This window comes from Myxine glutinosa, chromosome 6 (genome assembly GCF_964187855.1).
Source record: "Myxine glutinosa chromosome 6, kmMyxGlut1.1, whole genome shotgun sequence".
NCBI classification, from domain to species: Eukaryota; Metazoa; Chordata; class Myxini; order Myxiniformes; family Myxinidae; genus Myxine; species Myxine glutinosa.
The window spans coordinates 103194002-103215201 of record NC_136266.1 but is presented as its reverse complement, the minus strand read 5'-3'; the positions used below and the strand labels follow the sequence as shown (position 1 = coordinate 103215201).

The 21200-nt window shown below is 47.2% G+C and overlaps 3 protein-coding genes across 8 annotated transcripts in view; 1 reads left to right on the top strand and 2 right to left on the bottom strand.

The window, feature by feature from the left end:
• LOC137430128 (tRNA N(3)-cytidine methyltransferase METTL2) overlaps positions 1-4287 on the bottom strand; it is a 32863-nt gene extending 28576 nt beyond the window's left edge. Inside the window, exon 1 of one of the 3 annotated variants that reach the window (XM_068120716.2) lies at positions 4053-4287. In XM_068120716.2, the coding sequence (XP_067976817.2) occupies positions 4053-4162 (110 nt within the window). In that variant the 5' untranslated portion in view covers positions 4163-4287. Of the gene's footprint in view, positions 1-3341 lie in introns of all 3 variants that reach the window. The other 2 variants (XM_078780230.1, XM_068120715.2) reach the window with 2 other exon arrangements.
• RPH3AL (rabphilin 3A like (without C2 domains)) overlaps positions 1-21200 on the top strand; it is a 791901-nt gene that overhangs the window by 69793 nt on the left and 700908 nt on the right. The window lies entirely within an intron of this gene.
• ACAD10 (acyl-CoA dehydrogenase family member 10) overlaps positions 14256-21200 on the bottom strand; it is a 55221-nt gene continuing 48276 nt past the window's right edge. For 2 of the 4 annotated variants that reach the window (XM_078780228.1, XM_068120701.2), the window contains exons 18-19: positions 20890-21033; positions 14571-14796 (exon numbers count right to left, since the gene is read on the bottom strand). In XM_078780228.1, coding sequence (XP_078636354.1) covers positions 14662-14796; positions 20890-21033 — 279 coding nt within the window. In that variant the 3' untranslated portion in view covers positions 14571-14661. Of the gene's footprint in view, positions 14797-20889; positions 21034-21200 lie in introns of all 4 variants that reach the window. The other 2 variants (XM_078780229.1, XM_068120702.2) reach the window with 1 other exon arrangement.

Here is a 21200-nt window from a genome sequence, read left to right as displayed (position 1 = left end):
CAAGATGATGCTCTTTTATATGCACACCTGCTCAAGTTTATGCACTCCAGAATTAATTTATTTATACACCTTTAAAACTCGAGATTATGCTCAAGAAATTTCATCCGAATCGGATGAAGTTTTTTACTTTTCGAATTATTACGTCATAATGGAGGCACCTGTGACATCATCATTCACATATGTTATTCTGCATGGAGATTACTTTACAATGAGATATGTCTCAAAATTTTCTGTGCAGCGGTTTTTGGAGATAGAGGTGCAAAGTTTTTCGGTTTTTCCAAGATGGCGCCCATACTACGTGACCTAGACGTCATAATTAGCAGTAAAAAATTATACATGTCTAGCCAATCACTTGGTGAAAAATTCGTGTCAATTGGACCAACGGTTGCTGAGAACATTGATTTTAAAGTTTTCTGACCTGGAATGACTTATTTCATGCAGAGGAAACCTAATTATATATTTCTCAACCAAAAACCTCCTTTACCCACCCCTCCCCCATAAAAACGTTTTTATATTTTTATTTAAACAATTAAAAATATATATACTTTCCCGTTTATATTTTAGCACCATTGGAATATCCATGAGTGTGCCACATTGTGCCATCCACACTCGTCCCCTCATTCCCAACAATGAAATTGTCACATTGACATATATTTACCCTGCACACGCAAAGCGAAACATTAGGTTAAGCATTTGGTTCATGGACGTCCGTCCGATCAGTTTATTATGGAGGAACAGTTTACTTTTTTTTTCTTTTCTTTTTTTTTGTATACAGAATCGAGGCTTGTGAACGAGCTAACATTTATCACACAAAAAAAATCACAGACAAGCAAAGTATATAATAAAGGGAGCGGTAGACAAGATGGGGAGAAAAGGGGAAGCACACAAACACAACATTTGAGAGCAGGGACATCGGGAGATCTGTGGGAGGGAGAGGGCTTGGGGGGAGGAGGCTTAATGTTATATTTCGAACACGAATCAGAACACGAATAAGAAGACTATATTTCGAACACGAATCAGAACACGAATAAGAAGACAAGTCTTCTGTCTTACTGTACCTTGGCTCTGAATTCATCCCAATCGCACATGAGCAGAAAGGAGTGAGATAATATTTTTAATTCTGTCTGGCAGTCAAACAAAGTTGAAAAATTCCAAACAGGAAACTTACTGTTGGACGTTATAAAGGACACAAACAACAGGCACGAATAACTAATGTAACATGTTAGATATGGTGGTATAATAAACACTGCGTAAAACCACGGGAAATAATTATTAATACACCTTTAAAACTCTTTGAATTGAATAACATACTTGAATACTGTAGAACACAAATCGCCCTCATAATACTTCCAAGAACAATGCTATATATTAATTTATAGCATGTGAGGGTGAAGAAGAGGCCACCGACGTGTCCATGTACGATGCTGATTGACATTGCTTTCTGTGATGATCAATAAAGCCTCCATCACTGAAACTGCGACACAATGTCGTCTTATTAGAGTGCACAGTATAAGGGAAGATGCATAAAGCTGCTTCAGTAGCACTAATAAACTTCCGGATTTAAAAATGATCTTTAAAATCATTACTTTATTAAAATTGAAGGACTGTATATATTTGAACACTGTGTGGGGTATCATGTTCAATGAACTCTCTAGTTGGTTTGCTGCAAGCATGACGGGCCGAATGGCCTCCTCATGCGCCTAGTTTTGTTGTATAAATACTCGTTAGGTCATCTCATATCATTTATGGTAGAGATGCTCTTATAAAATGGGTCATGATGTGTGGATGTCTGTCTGCCCATCCGGTCATCCATCCGTTAACTTTTTGTTTGCCATTTTTGCTACTCCTCCCTCATCACCCAGCTGAGTGTTCTGAAACTTTTCCTTTTTTTTGTATACAAGATCGAGGCTCGTGAAAGAGCTAACATTAATCACACAAAAAGTCAAACCGACACACAAAACACAAAGGGAGCGGCAGACAAGATGGGAAGAGAGGGGGAAGGACACAAACACAACATTTGAGAGCAGGGACATCGGGAGGACTTGGGGGGAGGTGGGAGAGGTATAAAACATATGAACACTGCAAGGACTCTGGGGTGAATTACCGGGGGTAGAAAAGATCAAGGTTTTGGATGGGGGAAGATAAGAGATGGTGGTGAACACCTGTTTTAAACACAACTTGACAGAACAACTTGACACATGAACAAAAGACAGTAGCACGCACAATCACTCGGGCTTCGATTTTGGATCATGGGGGCTCCCAGGGGGTCACCCCCAAACTTTGGATTCCTAATTGTACCATATTTGCAAACAGATTGCTCTGAAACCCGATACAGCCCTTATACCCGATGGCCTGCACGCACAATCGCTCAGGATTCGATTTTTATTCGTCGGCGGAGGCATTATGTTTTTGGGTTGTCCGTCCGTCCTTCCATCCGTCCGTCCGTATGGGCTAAACCTCGTTTTTCTCAGCAACCATATGTCCGATTGAGACTAAACTTTCAGGTTAGGAGTGACACCCATGCACAATGTTTTTATGATAAATGTGACATCATCGATCACGTGGTATGGCAGCCATCTTGGATTAAAAGCAAATAATTAAAAATATATTTCTCGGAAACCGCTGAATGGAAAAATTTGAATCTTGGCACATTGTCAAGTACTCCCAATGGGGAACAAAAGCATGATAATGATGACATCAAAGGTGAAGTGGTATACCAGCCAAAAATGTTTTAATCGAATTCCTTATCCTAAAAATCTGAAATTGCATGCACATGATCTATGACCCATTTGTATTGAAATATTAAATTTATGACATCATAAGTCACATGGTTTGGCAGCCATATTGGATTGAAGGAAAATATTAAATCATTATATCTCTGAAAACGCTCACCATATCGATGCGAAATTTTACAAATATCATCTAACAGCACTGTTGCATATCGTTTAAAAATGATGATGTCATCGGTCACGTGCTTTGGCAGCCATCTTAGATAGAAAAAAGAACCTTATCGATCAACACAAAACTTCACAAACGTGATCCACTACCCACACATATGCAGAGTGATGGCATCTACTCATGGAGGGACTATGCGGAGGTATATTGGTGACACATTCGTATTGTTCTAGTTCGATTTCATATCAAGGGGCCTCCCAGGGGTTTCAGGGAGGCTCCAGGTTCCTCTCCCCCTACATCAATGTCAAGGCCCAAATCACAGTACTTTGGTGTTACAGCGCTCTGTTATGGCACAGATCACTGGTGGACAGGGAGAAAGGACCATTTATATCGTTTTTAAGGGGAGGTGTGGGGAAGGTACCTCCTCCTGACCTGATCGTACTCACCACATATTATGCTCAAACACATGGCTCGGATCGAGCAGGCGCCGAGTTCCGAGTGGAGCCCGAGGGCGACAAGATGAGCCGGTGGTTCTACACTCCCGAACCTGAACCCTCCGAAATAAACGGGCCAATCGGATGGTCCACATTCCGACCTGCGCGTAACCCGAATCTTGTACCTGGGCTCACCTAGGAACCGGCGTCCTGCACTGTACGTTGTCTCACCTCGGTGTCGGAACCCGTGTAATGTACTGTACTTCGTCTCACCTCGGTGTCGGAACCCGTGTAATGTGCTGTACCTCGTCTCCCCTTGGTAACAGTGTTCCGCACTGTACCTCGTCTCACCTCGGTGTCAGAACCCGTGTAATGTACTGTACTTCGTCTCACGTCGGTGCCGGAACCTGTGTAATGTACTGTACTTCGTCTCACGTCGGTGTCGGAACCCGTGTAATGTACTGTACCTCGTCTCCCCTTGGTTACCAAGTTGGTACAGCGTCCCGCACTGTACCTCGTCTCACCTGTGTCGGAACCCGCGTAATGTACTGTACCTCGTCTCCCCCTTGGTACCAGAGTCCCGCACTGTACCTCGTCTCCCCCTTGGTACCAGCGTCCCGCACTGTACCTCGTCTCACCTCGGTGTCGGAACCCGTGTCCTGTCTCGCCTAGCCAGACGAGCCCTTGGTCCGACACTCGGCCCAGTTATACCTCACAACGTACCAGGCGTTATGCTGGAACACGTGGCTGGCATCGGTGAGGAACCGACTCCCAAACCGAGGTCTCTGCATCCCGCCTCCATCCGAGATCGTGACTTTTCCCTCCGGCTCCATCAAGTTTTTATTTCGTTTTAAAAGGGCCGTCCGTGTCGAAAAATGATCGCTAAACTTTAGTTTAAATGGGTATAAAACTCCTGGGTTTGATCAACAACCAAAAAGCCACTGCAGGACTTTGCAATAAATATGAAAAGGTTAAATACCGACAACGCTTTCAAAAATACGTAACATACATCCCGATATTACACCTGCTTGCTTGGTACTTGGTTGATTATCTTTTTCCACCTGTACAAGTGAAGATCTCAGGTTACGCTACTCTTGAATTTTCTCAAATTCGCTGCAGATACTATGTTATTAGTCCCCTACCGGTGTACACCGGAGGGGACTATAGGTTTGCACTCCGTCCCTCCGTATATCAGTCCGTCACGCAAAGAACAGTTTTCCGGGCTTTTTTTCTGAACTCTTAATGCTAATGATTTCAAACTTGGCACATGGTTTCCTCATGATAAGTTGCAGATCAAGTTCGAACTTCACGACGTTTCGATCATTTTTGACAAAGTTATAGCACTTCGAACTTTGGTAATTTCCCCAACAGTTTTCCGGACGACAGACTACCGGTAGGGGACATGTATTGCAGCGCAATACTCGGAATGCTTGTTCTGATAGTTGTTCCAAGGTGTCACCACTCTTAACTCTGAGATGCATAAACTACATATAGTCCAAGCCATTTAGCATTTGACGGGGAAAAAACTGCAACACTACCGATCTCATTAGTATTGATTACCCTCAAGGTACCTTTATAACATACTAAAAGTATAAAGGTCTAAAAATATGGGGTGACTCTCAAATAATGCAATCAAGTTTTCTCCATTTAGCCCCATGTTAAAAGACGTACATATGCCGCATGCTATGATTATTGTCGCTCTCTGAACTTCTATTGCTTATTTTATACACTGGACCTAATCACTAGCACGATATAATAAATAAAGGATATCATACTGTACAATATTGTATATATAAGTGAAGTTTTTACTGTTTTAGTGTCTTATTTAACCACACCCCGTTTTACAAAGACTGCTCACTCCACAGCAAGCGACGGTACATCATTATTTGTTTGTGAACCATATAAATCTTAGTTTTTAATCCCATCAATGACATGTATTTAGTATGTTTAGGTCTATTGGCAATAACATACAGTAATAGTATATTCAACTTTTCTATATTTGCAGGTAATCCAACCCTGAAGAATGGCGGCCAATTCATGTGTGTTCTGCAATGAATCCACCAACAACGATAATCCAGTAGTGACACTTCGTGAAAAGGGAAGTCGGACTATTAATGTTGTTAGTGACCAGCGCAGTGACCCAATACAGACTGTTCCAGGTCAAGTTGTTCATCAAGAATGCCGACGTGTATACTGCAATCCAATAAAGGTAGCATAGAGTATCAGAGATACACACAGACCAGGCCCAAGTGTATCGCTCCGATCAGCAGAGGAAGCCTTCAACTTCAAAGCAGATTGCCTCTTCTGTGGTACAAAGGTGAACTTTGATAACAGGAAACAGCAAGGAGATGTCCACTCTATCACATTTACAGAATGTAAAGATAGTCTTCTGCAAAAGTGCTCAACAAGGAACGATGCATGGGCCGATACTGTTCGGGCTCGACTGCTCATTGTGTGTGACCTTCCAGCGGCAGATGCCGTGTATCACCAGGTATGCAGTTCAAATTTCCGGACAGGGAAACTGATCCCTCTGAATTTTGTACATAATGAAACAGTACAGAAGAAACAGAAATTGGGTAGACGATACAAATCACCACACGAAGGCGGTCGTCCTGCTCTGGATGACAGATGTCAGGCATTTATAAAGGTGACTGAATTCCTTGAGGAAAATGACGACGAACAAAACACAATCTCTGATCTGGTGGACAAAATAGCCGAGTATCTTGCTGACTCAAATGCCGAGTCCTATTCTCCAAGATATATGAAAGACAGACTGATTGAACACTTTGGCGACAGAGTCATTGTCACAACAGTTAATGGCAAATCGAATGTTGCAACGATGAGGCAAACAGCTGACAGTGTACTTTTGGAGTTTCATGCAAACCAGTCTAAGGATCCTATGATTCAGAAGAAAATAATCCTGGAAGCTGCCGCTAAATTCATACTGGATGACATAAAGCAAATGGAAACAGGGAATGAAACATACCCAACATCGGAAGACTTTGAGTTCAAAGACGCCAGCCTCAACTTTCTTCCTGATACTCTGAAGATTTTTCTTGGAAAGATCTTGAAGGCAAAAGATGTAGAGCTGAAGATAGCTTCAATTGGTCAGGCTATAATGCAAGCTGCACGACCACATGTCCTGATTGCTCCACTGCAAATTGCACTAGGGGTGCAGCTGCAGCACCATTTCGCCTCTCGTTTCCTTATTGATTCACTGCATGCACATGGGTACTGCAGCTCATACAAGGAAGTCACACGTTTCAACCAAAATGCAGCTGTATACCAGGGTACGGACATACCCAACCACAAGGGAGAATTTGTTCAATATGCAGCTGACAACGTCGACCACAACATTAGAACCTTAGACGGACACAACACCTTCCATGGCATGGGGATAATAGCCATGATTACCCCTGGAACAACACAAGGACATCCGATTCCTAGAGCTCAGGTCACTGCCAGCGACATAGAAACAACTGGAAGAATCCAGATACAGTACCATAGAGCTGACGACCAGGCACTTGCAACCTTGACTTATGGGAGCATGCCTATCATGAGAGCCCATGATCCCACAGCCAACCTTGATGTACTGTGGAAGACGTCACTGCTGTTCAAGATACCAAGACCTGCATGGTCCGGGATGATGCAACTCTTACATCGTGGTGTCCAGCATTCAAAATCGTCTGTCCTGTTTCTCCCAATGATTGATTTGAGCTCGAGCGACACTACATGCATCTACTCCACTCTCAACTACATTGCGCAACATGCTAAACAACATGATGTACCTACCATCATCACCTTTGATCAGCCACTATGGTGGAAGGCATTGTCGATCATTCTCTCGGAGCCAGATGGAAGCCCCATGCGATCTGTGGTAAGGCTAGGTGCCTTTCATATGGAAATGAGCTTCCTTGGCAGCATAGGGCACCTCATGGGTGGTTCTGGGTTGAAGGAGCTGCTAGAACTCATATACGCACCAAATGCAGTGGATTACATCCTAACAGGAAAAGCAATTTCCAGGGCTGTACGGGCACACATCCTCCTGGATGCTGTCCTGAATGCACTCCTCCTGTCTGATCCTCTTGGAGGAACACAATACAGAACTGCAGAAGACTTGCCAGTTCGGGATGAAGATGCAATGAGTGGCTTGGCCGATGATGATGTGATTCATCCAGATGTGAGTAAAGCAAGGACCCTGTATGATGCGTTGATGAAAGGCACACGATCTTCCAACGATGTAGCAAGTGATCCAATCCTTGACAAGATCAGCAAAGTCTTTCAAACACAGACAGAATCATTGACCAAAGACCGAACAGCGAAACTGTGGTTACAGTATATGGATATGGTGAAGATCTTAAGAAAATTCATCAAAGCCGAGCGTATGGGAAACTGGTCCCTGCACCTCGAAGCTGTATCTGATATGTTACCATATGTAGCAGCCTCAGGTCATTCACTCTATGCTAAGTCTGCCAGGATTTACCTGCAAATAATGCACAGCTTAGAACAGGACTATCCAGATGTGCACCGTAAGTTTACTCAGGGCTTCCATGTCGCCCGAAGAAGTAGTAGAGCTTGGGCTGGAATTTCCTCAGACCTGATGATTGAGCAAGTACTCATGAGAAGTATGAAGACCAGCGGGGGGTTAACAAGAGGAAGAGGAATGACAGAGCAACAACGGTTAACGTGGCTTTTGTCCATGCCGGCTTGTTCGGAGACGAACAGATCGATGCAAGAGCTCACTGGAGTGAAGTACAGCACAGGTGAACAGAACAAAGAGATGGGCAAAACCAGGCAGCATCGCGACATGCAAGATACAAGTACACTACAGGTCGCTCTAGTTGACAGAAATCCTTTCAAGTGTCATCCATCCCTCAGGAACATAATGACTGGTGTCAACGCTGGCAGTAAGGTTGATGTCGACAATGCCAAGCTCATTGGAGACAAGATCATGCACTCCATGACAAATCAGTCAGTTGTCCACTACACGTTCAAGCGCAAAGACCAAGCCACCACATTTCTGAAGGCCAGATCATCTGTGCGAGTTGGTAAAGACCAGGTACAGATAGACCCAGAACTGCTATTCCAGCATCTCATCATCATCTCAAAATCTGCTGAAGATAAGGAAGAGATGTTTCGCTTTGAGTTATGCCCTCATCCACCTGCGCTGTTTGATGAAAAGCTGATGCTACGTGAAGCCCAGAAGGCCGTACTCGGAGATGCTATCTGGTCTAAACTTGAACCAGGTACCATAGAGTCAATCAGCGAAATCCAGTATGTCTTGGATGGTGGAAGTCTGCTGCACTGTATACCATGGCCACGTGGTTCACCAACATATCGAGAGATCTGCATGCTCCACTGTGACTATGTTACAAGAAAGTACGGAAAGGCCATCGTAATATTTGATGGATATCTTGGTCAATCAACCAAGCACATGACCCACCAGAGGCGCGCAGCAGGTAGAGGTGGACCAGAAGTGACTTTCACTGATGACATGAAGTTGACCATGAAGAAAGACATCTTCCTGGGAAACCTCAACAACAAACAGAACTTCATCAACATGTTGAGCAGATACCTCTGGCTTTCTGGATGCCAGACCCATCATTCCCAGGAAGATGCTGACCTGCTAATCATCCAGACCGCAGTCAGTTCGGCGAACATGAGGAACACAGCCCTTATAGGAGAAGACACAGATCTGATCGTCCTACTCTGCTTCTACGCAAACCTAGAAGCACACGACTTGTTTATGTATAGTCAGGCAAAATCCACTACAAAACCAAACCACATCTGGAATGTGAAGTCCATGAAACGTCAGCTAGGTGCAGCTGTGTGTGAAAGCATCCTATTCATACACGCAGTATTGGGATGTGACACGACGTCTCGACTGTACGGCCTTGGCAAAGGAGCGTCACTGAAGAAATTCATGATGAGCACACTCTTCCAAACTCAATCCCAACAGTTCTTGGCTGAGGATGCATCACCAGATGTGGTCGAGGCTGCAGGAGAGATAGCACTCGTGTGTCTCTACAAGGGTAAACCTGATGAAAGTTTGGATTCCCTCAGGTACAAGCGGTTTTGTGAACAGGTCGCAGTCAAGACTTCGAAGATACTCCCACAGACCTTACCGCCCACATCTGCTGCAGCGAGATATCACAGCAGACGGGTGTATCTGCAAATACAGCAGTGGAAAGGAAACAACAGCCTACAACCAGTGGATTGGGGCTGGAGAATGAGCGACGGCAATCTTGTTCCTGTTATGACCGACCTCCCTCCAGCACCTCAGGATTTGTTGAATGTTATCCGGTGCAACTGTTCGACCGATTGTGGTTCCGCACGGTGTACATGCCGCAAGAACAACTTGGAGTGTTCTCCTGCTTGTGGTCAGTGCCGTGGATCTGGCTGTACCAACTCCGTCCTGGACAGTTTCAGCGACGACGATGACGAGGAAAATGATGATTAGGTAGTGGACTGTTGTTATAGACTGTTACATGCAGATGAATTAGTTAATTGTGGACATTTTTTTACTTTTAAGCGAATCCTTGACTTCCGACAGTATTTTATGAGTCAGTATTATTAGTTTCTCTATATGTGATTTTATTATGAGTTTGTGATTTTAATCAACAAAATGTGCCATAATTCTGAAACAGTCATGACAAGTGATTCATGTATTTGCATATCAGTGATCAGTATTTAGCTATTGGGAATTTTGTTTACGTGCTTATTTTTTTGTTCCGTACGGGCCGTACTGGGGCTGTAACATGCTGTAATTCCTGATATTAAAAGTATAATTATATACCATGTGCTCGGAATGTATCGCAAAATGTGAACAAATCGTACCGCAAAAGCATGAAAAGGGGGGTCCATGTACCAGTGATTTTGACAGACACCCCATATTTTTAGAGCTTTAGACTTTTGATATGTTATCTGGTATATATTACTGCATACAATTTCGCACTGATATGTAGTGTTGCAGTTTTTTCCTATCTGGCCCCATATTTGGGCTAAATGGCTTGGACTAAAACAAGAATCCTACATAAACGCAGCCATTGGGCCTCGGAGGCCCAACGGATGTATTCGTGTAGTTTTTAAATTTTTTAAAAATAGATTTCTTTTCTTTCATATCCTTTTTCAATCCAAGTCGATGCTCGTGGATGTGTATTTGCTCAGAAAATGTGAATCATTGATCTTATTAGTTGGAAGAATCCCATACAAGTAATGAATCTTTTTCTTGCAAATTTTTTTTTTTGTTCTTGGTTTTTCAACTTTTCTTTCTCTAAAAAGTTGAGGCTTATGGAGGAGTATTTGCTCAAAAAATATGATTCACTAATCCTTTTATTTAGAATGTATATGTCCACAAGTCAAAAATCCTACACCTATGCAGCCATTGGGCCTCGGAGGCCCCACAAATGTATTCGTGTAAAGTTTTTAAATTTTCATATTTTTGTCACTGAATTATTTGTAACCAAGTTGTAGGAGCATATAATGAGGCTCATATCAAGAAAAGAATGATATAACATAGTAGTACAGCAACATTTATGCGGGGCCTCGAAGGCCTCAGGCCTGCATTCATGTCGGATTTCCAGGTTACAAGTGAAAAATGAAGATTTTCCCACGAGCCTGAATGATTTTTTTTTTTTATGTCACTGAATTTTGTGTAACAACATGAAAGTCGGTGAAAATGAGGCTCATTCCAAAAAAAAAAAAATTGTACAGCATAGTTTTTGGCAACAAAAAAAACCTTGTGGGCCTCCAAGGCCCAATCACTGCATCCAAGGGTTAATACCCCGCCCACGACCGTGAAGCGAAAAGCGCCGTTAAGCCATCACGCGCGTATGTACGTGATCTGCATTTTGTTAAGAGGTTATATCGAAAACGGTTCAACAGAAGAAATTTAAACTTTGCCACGCGTTACATGACCATTTGATATCGCGCATACTGAAGTTAGGAATCATAAAAAGTAGGATCATTGTAATCGCTTCAGCCTTTATTGTGCTCGGCTGGTGAAAAAAAGCGAAGGAGAAGTACAATTTGGCGTTTTACCGCTGAGCTAGATGTGAAGCAGGAGTACCAGCCCAGAAGGGAGAGCAGTACTCCATCAAGCTGCGGATGAAGGCCTTGTAGGTGGATAGCAGTTCAGGTGTGCCAAGGAAGGTCTTTGTACAATGGAGGATATACCCAGTCGGTGACTGGCTTAGGAAGCCAATTTTGTGACTACAATCACTACTAAATGATTGAAAACAAGACCGATAGTCTAACAACAGCATAGCCAGGCTTGGATCTGCTGAGTGAAGGATTTGCTGTCCCCTTATCTAATCTGATAAAAAATCCTCAGCTCGGATTGGTGGACGTTTGTGAGGGACATACACATTGTGAGAGACACACTGGACGGACAGCCAAACGATGTTCCAGACGGCATTGACGTACGGGCTACGCCGTAAAAATATGGCTGCCGATCCACGTGACCGATAACATCAAAAAAAAATAATTCTCGACCAATTTATCCCTAGAGCACACTCAAGAAATTTCATACTGATCGGATCAAGCCTTCTACTTGTAGATTTATGAAGTCATAATGAAGTCACCAATTACATCATTGATATGTTATTCCCCATGGAGAGTACTTTACAATGAGACTACCTTTCAATTCTTTACATGGAGCAGTTTCGGAGATTATAGAGGTGCAATTTTTTTCTACGTTTCCAAGATGGTGCCCGTATCCCATGCCCTATGACGTCATCATTTCAAAAAATTATACAGGAGGATTCGCTCCTATGTTGAAAATTTCGTGTCAATCAGGCCAACGGTTGCAGAGAAAACGAATCTTAAAGGGAATAAACCCACGGCATGGACATACATATATACGGACAGACAAACGCTGTTCCAGAGGCATGTGTCCTAATGCCTGTCATGTGTCATCTAAAGCTAAGAATGTTTCAGTATTTGGTCAATATAAGTATTGAAACAACAAATACACAAGGCATCTTGAAATTTATAATCAAGAATATATTAGAATGTGCTGATGCCAATCTTACAAAGCTGTATCGCATCGTAGTGACTACAAATTTATTCAGCTACAGTTACGCGATCAATAGGGTCAAACGGATCAATAATCACTTCGCTCCACAATGACTGGAGAACGGCTTTCTGGGCTGGCCTTTGTCAGTATGGGAAATGATCTTGTGTCAAGAGCAGATTACTCATCTGTGATTGACAGCTTTGCCAGAATACGCAAAAGGTACAAAGATACCATGTTCAGGTCAGTTGAAATTTGGATTTGCCATATAAATAATGCCATATAATAAATCTTTAGATTGTTCAGACAGAAGATTTAATGCACTCATTCCATAAGTTTTATTTTGCCCTAACCAAGGTGGTTCATTGTTGAGAATAAGGGTAACAAAACATCTGGCGAAATGAACATGCAATATATGCTTCCCTACTGAGATTTATTTATTTTGTAATGCCCAACCTCGATCAAAAATAGTATAAAATGTAAAGGTGAGCAGCTGCCTGCTGTATGGTTATCCAAAAGTCCCCAAATTTTTCTTTTGGTTATCCAAAAGTCCCAAAAGTCCCCAAAATAAGCTAAACATAATTGCAGTCTTAAAACAAAATAATTTTCACCTTCATCCATGTGCCGAAGCAGTTTTTCTTTGGCAAGGTGGACTGTACTTTCTTCCTAGTCATTTTCCGATTTGTGTTTAAAATGTACCACAATGCAAAACTGCAATGCTAAACACCTGAGCTCCTCACCACATACAAGGCTTTCATCCGCAGCTCAATGGAATGCTGTTCTCCCCTATGGGCCGGTGCTCCTGCCTCACACCGAGCTCGGCTTCACGCTGTTGAAACCAAAGCTTTCAGAATTATTGGAATCTCCCGCGATGAAGCTAACTCCGAGGGCCTTTCACTCACTCACCGCAGGCAGGTTGGTGGTCTTTCTGTCCTTTACAGACTCCTCTCCGGCCTAGCTCCCCCAGCTCTGTCTGTCGCACAAGATCTGCCAGCAACCCTCTTCTGGTGAAATTGCCAAAATAAAGACTCTCTGCTCACCTTCACTCTTTCATTCCTCTTTATTCCCGCCTCTGGAACAAACTCTCTCACTCTCTTCAATCCCACTCCTCCCTCCAGGTCTTTAAAACAGCTGTTCACCACCATCTCTTGTCTTCGCCCATCCAAAACCTTGATCTTTTCTACCCCCGTTAATTCACCCCAGATCCACTTTTTTTTGAAATCCCGACTTCTTTCTTTCCTGGAAGTTCTAGCAGTGTCCATGTGTTTTATACCTTCCCCCTCCACCCCACCGCCTTCCCATGCCTCCTCCCCCCCAAGCCCCCTCCCTCCCAAGCCCCCTCCCTCCCACAGATCTCCCGACGTCCCTGTTCTCTGCTGTTGTACTTGTGTGCTTCCCTCTCTCTCTCCCCATCTTGTCTCCTGCTCCCTTTATTGTGTTTTGCGTGTACGGTTTTTTTTTTTTGTGATTGATGTTAGCTCTTACATGAGCCTCGATCTTGTATACAAAAAAAAACAAAAACAAAAAAACGGGTTGCCACTCCGATGCAGGATACTTGACTGGAGGTGCTGGTATTTACAATTTGTTCGGCGAATCAGAGTGCCGGCGATAGTTCACCTACTCCTCATGAAAGACACCTTGGGATCTTTAACGTTCACTATACAATGCTTGTAGATGGGACGCCCAGTTTTACGTCCATCCGAGGGACGGCACACAATGAGAAACACGAGGATGAGTTGAAACAGCTGGGCCGAGATTTGAACACAGGCGAGACGTCTTAGAGGCGAGCGTGCCAGATATCCTGCCAGCCCTTAGGTATACACATGAAGAAAGACAAAAAAGAAAGCAGTACTGCTACTATGCACACTGAACATGACAGCAAGCAGATGTTAAAGAAAAACCCACCAAGCAAAACCCATGCCATCAATTTATTCATCGTCTCTTATCTTTACAAGGTAAGCAGGAAATGCCTTTCCTGTAATCCACCATTACACCTTCTGCACATTGTTCCACAGTAAAAACTGCACCAATATTATATTTCCATTAATTTTCACGGGCGTGATTCAAATCCTGCAATAACGTGTGCATGTTTACATCACCTCGAAAAAAACAATTGGCCGATTACATCTTTTAAATCAATAAAATCCAGCAGCTCTTTACAAGATTCAGCCATCAGCACAGTTGGGGATCATTTTGGAGCATTAAGCTCCAACCCCCCTCTGCCCCCCCCCCCCCACCATCCCCTTCTCACCCCGTACTACAAGGGTTGTTGAGAAATCCGATGACAAGCTGCTTCACGCAGTGTTCATATATTTACTGTCAACGCCGGAGCTCCATACGAGCGACAGACGCCACGTGAACTTCATCAGGTCCATCAGCCAGGCGTAAGGCGCGTGCCCAGGAGTACAGGTGGGCTAACGGGAAGTCATTAGTCAACCCCGCTGCACCAAATGCCTGCAAGAAAGGTCAATGGTAAGAAAATGTTTTGTTTTAATTTACCAAAAATGGTGTACGAACATTCCACAGACCGTGCCTTCATACTTGAACAATGTGTGCTCGGTTTTATTGCTACAATGTAGGAGCTATCCTCCAACGTAAATCGGAAGAATGGACACGACAAAAAGCTGGAATTCGTCCGAGTTTCTTTATTGTGTCAAATCAACTCGAGTACTCTGAAAAGCCCGTTTATCGGGCAGCAATATATATACACATTATCCCGGAGCGTTTGCCCGGGAAAGGCGAGAGGGGCGTGCCCGGGCGAGGCCTGGCAAGTCGAGAGCGGGCATGCCCGGGCGTCCCGGACGAGGCCTGGCAAGTCGAGAGCGGGCATGCCGGGGCGTCCTGGACGAGCCCGGCATGGTGATCGCTCCGCGTCCTCGGTAGGTGCAAGGCGATTGTGTATACCCAGCGGTAGCCGCTACACACGTCCCCCCAGAATCGACTTGCACCGGCAGGGTCAATTTAAGGGGGGTCCTGATGACCCGGCCGAAGCGACCCCTGGCGGGTCGTGGGGGGGTCCGGTGTGGTGGTGGGCGGTCGAGTGGGGGGCACCGTGGATGGGGGGCGGCCTCGCCGCGGCGGAAGGGCGACCCAGGTGGCGATGAAAGCCTGCGCCACGTCGGCGGTGGTGGTGGAGACGAGGGGAACGGCCTCCGGCCACCTGGTGGTCCTGTCCACCATGGTGAGCAGGTGTGTGAAACCCCGTGATTGGGGGAGGGGGCCCACCAGGTCCACGTTGACGTGGTCGAAACGTCGTTCGGGCACGGTGAAAGGTGCCAGCGGGGCCTGGGTGTGTCGGTGGACCTTGGCCTGTTGGCAGGCTGTGCAGGTGCTGGTCCAATCGCGGACGTCCCATCGAAGGCCGTGCCAGACGAATCGCGCCGACACCAGCTTCTGGGAAGCTTTCCGGCCCGGGTGGGAAAGGCCGTGGAGGGAGGCGAAGATGCGGCGTTGCCAGGTAACGGGCACGATGGGGCGAGGCTGGCCTTGGGAGACGTCGCAGAGCAGGACAGTGTCCGCGAAGGGGATGTCGGCCAGGCGGAGGCCTGTGTCCGCCGCCCGGAGGGCTTGCACCGTGGTGTCGGTGGTTTGGTCCGCCGCCATAAGCGCGAAGTCCACGCCGAGGTGGACCACGTTCGCGCTGGCCCGAGAAAGACAGTCGGCCACGGCGTTGTCTTTGCCGGCGACGTGCCGGATGTCCGTGGTAAACTCCGACACGGCGGAGAGGTGGCGCTGTTGGCGGGCCGACCACGGCTCCGTGACCTTGGCCATTGCGTAAACCAACGGCTTGTGGTCGACGAACGCCGTGAAGGGTTGGCCCTCCAGGAGGTGGCGGAAATGGCGAATGGCCAGGTGTAGACCGAGGAGCTCACGGTCAAACGTGCTATATTTGAGCTCGTTCGGCCGGAGTTGCCGGCTGAAAAAAGCGAGTGGCTGCCAAACCCCGTTCACCCATTGCTCATGTACGGCGCCCACCGCGTAGTCGGAGGCATCCGTGGTGAGGGCGATGGGAGCGTTGAGCACCGGGTGAGCGAGCAGTGTTGCGTCGGCGAGGGCCCGCTTTGAGCTTTTAAAGGCCGCGTCCATTGCTGCGGACCAGACGACGTCGTGCTTGGCCGGCTTGCCCCGGAGGGCTTCGTAGAGGGGCCGCATGAGTTGAGCAGCGCGGGGCACGAAGCGGTGATAGAAATTCACCATTCCCAGGAATTCCTGCAGGGCCTTTATGGAGCGGGGACGCGGAAACGTGGTGATGGCCTCGGCCTTGGTTGGCAGCGGCACGGCCCCGTTCTTGGTGATGTGGTGGCCCAAAAAATCAACGGCCATTGTGCCGAAGTGGCATTTGGCCGGGTTGACGATGAGGCCGTGCTCGCTGAGGCGCCCGAACAGTGTTCGGAGGTGGAGGAGGTGCTCGGCCCGGGACGTGCTGGCGACGAGGATGTTGTCCAGGTAAACGAAGAGGAACGGCAGGTCGCGCAGCACGCCGTCCATCAAGCGCTGGAACGCCTGAGCCGCGTTCTTGAGGCCAAACGGCATTCGCAGGAATTCGAATAAGCCGAACGGCGTGATGACGGCCGTTTTTGGGACGTCGGCCACCCTGACAGGTACCTGGTGATATCCCCGTATTAAATCGATCTTTGAAAAAATGACCCGTCCTGCCAAACGGGCGGAGAAGTCTTGGATGTGCGGGATCGGATACCTGTCGGGGGTGGTAGCGTCGTTAAGGCGACGGTAGTCGCCACATGGGCGCCAGCCGCCCCCTGGTTTTGGGACGATGTGTAGTGGCGAAGCCCACGCGCTATCGGAGCGCCGCACGATGCCGAGGTGTTCCAAAGCGTCGAACTCGGCTTTGGCCACGGCGAGCTTGGCTGGGTCGAGGCGGCGGGCTCTGGCGTAGACCGGCAGGCCCGTGGTTGGTATGTGGTGCTCGATCCCATGTCGTACTGCGACGGCCGAAAACGTCAGCCGCGTGAGGGCCGGGAACTCCGTGAGCAGGCGAGCAAACTCGTTCGCCGCCGGGAGGGCGCATGCCAGCTCGGTCGGAGCAGAGCTGCTCAATGTGCATGACAGGGAGCTGAAGGTCTCGGCGTTGATGAGGCGCCGCCGTTGGACGTCCACCAGCAGTCCGTGTGCGCAGAGGAAGTCGGCGCCTAGCAGAGCCATGGGCACACCTGCGGTTACAAAAGTCCAATTAAAGCGTTGGCCGCCGAAGCAGAGGGTGACGTTGCGCGGGCCGAAGGTGCGGATGGCCGATCCGTTGGCCGCAACCAAGGAGGGGCCGCAAACCGCGGACTGCCTGTCCTGATCGGAGGCGGGTATGACGCTCAGTTGGGCGCCGGTGTCACACAGGAAGCGCCGTCCGGACGCTTTGTCCGTGATGAAAAGTAAGTTGCCCGTGTGGCCGGCGCTCATGGCTGGTAATGAACGCCGGCCCGGCCGTTTCCCGGCTTGCCGAAGGTGCACGGGGGTCGGCATGTCCGGGCCTTCTGACCGAACCTGGCATGATAATAACACCACGCCTGGTCAGGTGGAGGCTCCGGTCGTCGTGCTGGAGGTGGTCGGCGCGGCGTAGCGGCCGCCAATTGCGTCGGCAGTTCGGTCGTCGACCGTGCCGGGTGCTCGGGCGCCATGGGCGTTGCTTCGGACGGCGGTGGGCTCCAGGTCGCTGCTCCAATGCGTTGGCCTGCCGCGGAGATCTTGTCGGCTTCCCTGGCGAGGGCGCGGGGATCCGTGATCGTCGTGCTTGCCGGGGCGAGGCATACCGGGCTAGGCAGCTGACGGAGGAACAGCTCCCGGAACAGGAATGCCGGAGAGTGCTCGCCGAGCAGCGAAAGCATGTAGTCCATTCGCTCGGACGGGCGCGTGTCGCCGAGCTCGGGCAGGTCGAGCAGGCGCCGTGCGCGTTCCGCTGATGAGAGGGCGAAAGCGTCGAGGAGGAGCTTTTTAATCGCGTCGTATTTGTCAGCGGCTGGCGGGCGCTGGAGGAGGCTGAGGGCACGGGCCGCGGTGGCTGAGCCGAGTGCTGCTACCACATGGTGGAAGCGGGTGTCGTCGGCCGTGATGCCTCGCAGGGCGAACAGGGAGTCCGACTGGACGAACCAAACCGCCGCGTGAGCCTCCCAGAATGTAGGCAGTTTGAGGGCAACTGCCGTGTCCATGTCGGGTCACCAATGTAGGAGCTATGCTCCAACGTAAATCGGAAGAATGGACGCGACAAAAAGCTGGAATTCGTCCGAGTTTCTTAATTGTGTCAAATCAACTCGGGTACTCTGAAAAGCCCGTTTATCGGGCAGCAATATATATACACATTATCCCGGAGCGTTTGCCCGGGAAAGGCGAGAGGGGGCGTGCCCGGGCGTCCTGGACGAGGCCTGGCAAGTCGAGAGCGGGCATGCCCGGGCACGCCCGGATGAGGCCTGGCAAGTCGAGAGCGGGCATGCCCGGGCGTCCTGGACGAGCCCGGCATGGTGATCGCTCCACGTCCTCGGTAGGTGCAAGGCGATTGTGTATACCCAGCGGTAGCCGCTACAACAAAACCATTTTACATATTTTAAGGCCCCAGTAATGAAAGGTTCATGTTCAGCCAATTCTTCTCTGGAATTCCATGAGAATAAAAGGCATGATGTACTGGTGCCTGACGTACCAACGTCTCTCCTAGCATGATGGAGTGTTGATGTGCAAAATCGTCAAATGTGTTCAATCCAACAATCCATCACAGAACTCTCCTCCCTATTCAGAGGATTTTCAATGTTCGCGTCTGGCCTAGATGTTCCATCTGATGAATCATCAATGTGAAAATGTAGAGCCTCTCCTGGCCATTGGGGTAGTGATGTAAAGGAACTCTTACGAGTGCCAAATGTCATGTGGCGATCTGTACTTCACATGCTTGTCGTGTCGTGCTTACAGCAGTATAAACCTCTCTGACTCAATTGTTTACCCCACACATGCGATGCGAGAAGCGCGGTAAAGCAATTTTTTCATGTCCATCCGTCTGATCAGTTTATGATCAAGGAAGAACTCGTTTAAATCGATTTTTGTATTGTGAACACAAATCAGAACATGAATAGGAAGACAAGTTTACTGTTTTACTATACATTGGCTCCGAATTGTCCCGACCACAAATGCGTAGAGCGGAGTGAGATAATATTTTTACTCTGTCTGCCTGCCTGGCGGTAAAACAAAATGAAAAATAATTCCAAACAGAAAACCTCCTGCTTTTAAAGACACATACAGCAGGCCCGTAGAACGAATGTTACATGCTAGAGCGATGTAGTAGACGCTGGGTAAAATGGCGGTAAAATCCGAAATTATTTATTTATACTTCTTCAAACGTTTATTTAAATTGGATTATATAATTGAACACGAGAACACAAATCGCCTTCATAATACATCGAGGTGCCATGATATATCAATTTAAAATACTAGTACACCCGCTCACTACGAGAGCGGAAAAAAGGGTCATTCCTCTTTGGGGTATGTAGATTACAGTCGATCTATGGTCGGAGCTCAAGAACATTGGGTGTGTGTTCATTTACCAAGTTTCTTGTGGAGAGATCGCCAAGTGGTTTAAGCATTTGAGCAAGCACTCCATTCAAAAGTGTTAAGGAACGGCTGGCTTGACAAGCACTAGCTAGCTGCTTGGTAAAGGAGCACAACCTGAGCTTCTCCCTTTCAGTGTCATAATCAAACAGCAGGAGCGAGTTTCAAAAGTTCGCGACGACAAATGCCACGGCAGCGGCAGAAAGGACCATGTTATTAACCCAACATTTGTGGATTTATATAGAGTACAGTAGATCTTCGCTCAGTTCTGCAAGTAAACCTTACTTCAAGGATGTCGGGATTCCTCCAAATTTCTTCATTTAGTGGTATAAAGAGCATTAATGTTATAAAGAGCATTAGCAACTGTTTAAAAAGCGAAGCATACGTGTTTGTGGTTTATAATATTTTTACTTCCTGCAGAAGCCGTTGATCCCATGGAAACACCATGATAACTAAAACAACAACACAACAACATGCATTTTAAGGCCATTTTCCCTGCAAGAGCGGGGGTTAGCCTTGTGGTCCCCATGACAATGTTCTCCATTTTGCCCTATTTTCTGCATTTCCCCTTGTTAACCCCCTTGCCCGCATTTCTTTTTCCACCATCTTTAGCCAAGTCTTTCTCGGTCTTCCCCGTCCTCTACTTCCTTCTACATTCATTTCCATCACTCTTCTCAACCAGTCACTTTCATCCTTCCTCAACACATGACCAAACCATCTCAACCTGTTCCTCTTCACAGCATCCATCACAGGCTCTATTTCCATCACCTTTCGCAATTCATCATTTGTCTTCCTCTCTCTCAACGATACTCCGCACATCCATCGAACCATTCGCATTTCCACCCTTTCCAGCCTTCGTTGCTGCTCGATGTTCATTACCCATGTCTCGCTTCCATAAATCATAACACTTCTCACACATGCAGCATACACCTTTCCCTTCAGCTTCAACGACACTCCCCTCCTCATCAGCACACCACTCAGTTCCTGAAACTTCTTCCTTGCACATCTCACCTCAGCAACCGTTGCCGAGTCTGATGCACCTTCTCCATTCAGCATGTCTCCGAGGCAGCCAAATGTTTTCACACCTTCCAGCTTCACGCCGTCTCCAAGATCCAACTCAACATTTCCTCCATCTGCAGCTCCCTCTGTGCACACCTTACATTTGAATGTAGCTGCCACACTGGTTAATGCCCCTCTCAGACCACTACATTTTTGATGAACCCACTCAGCGCACATTGTACATTGAATGGAGTTCACTCCGACACCCTTCCTGCACACAGCACATGGCCACTTCCCAGTTCTTTCCACCTCACCACATGCTT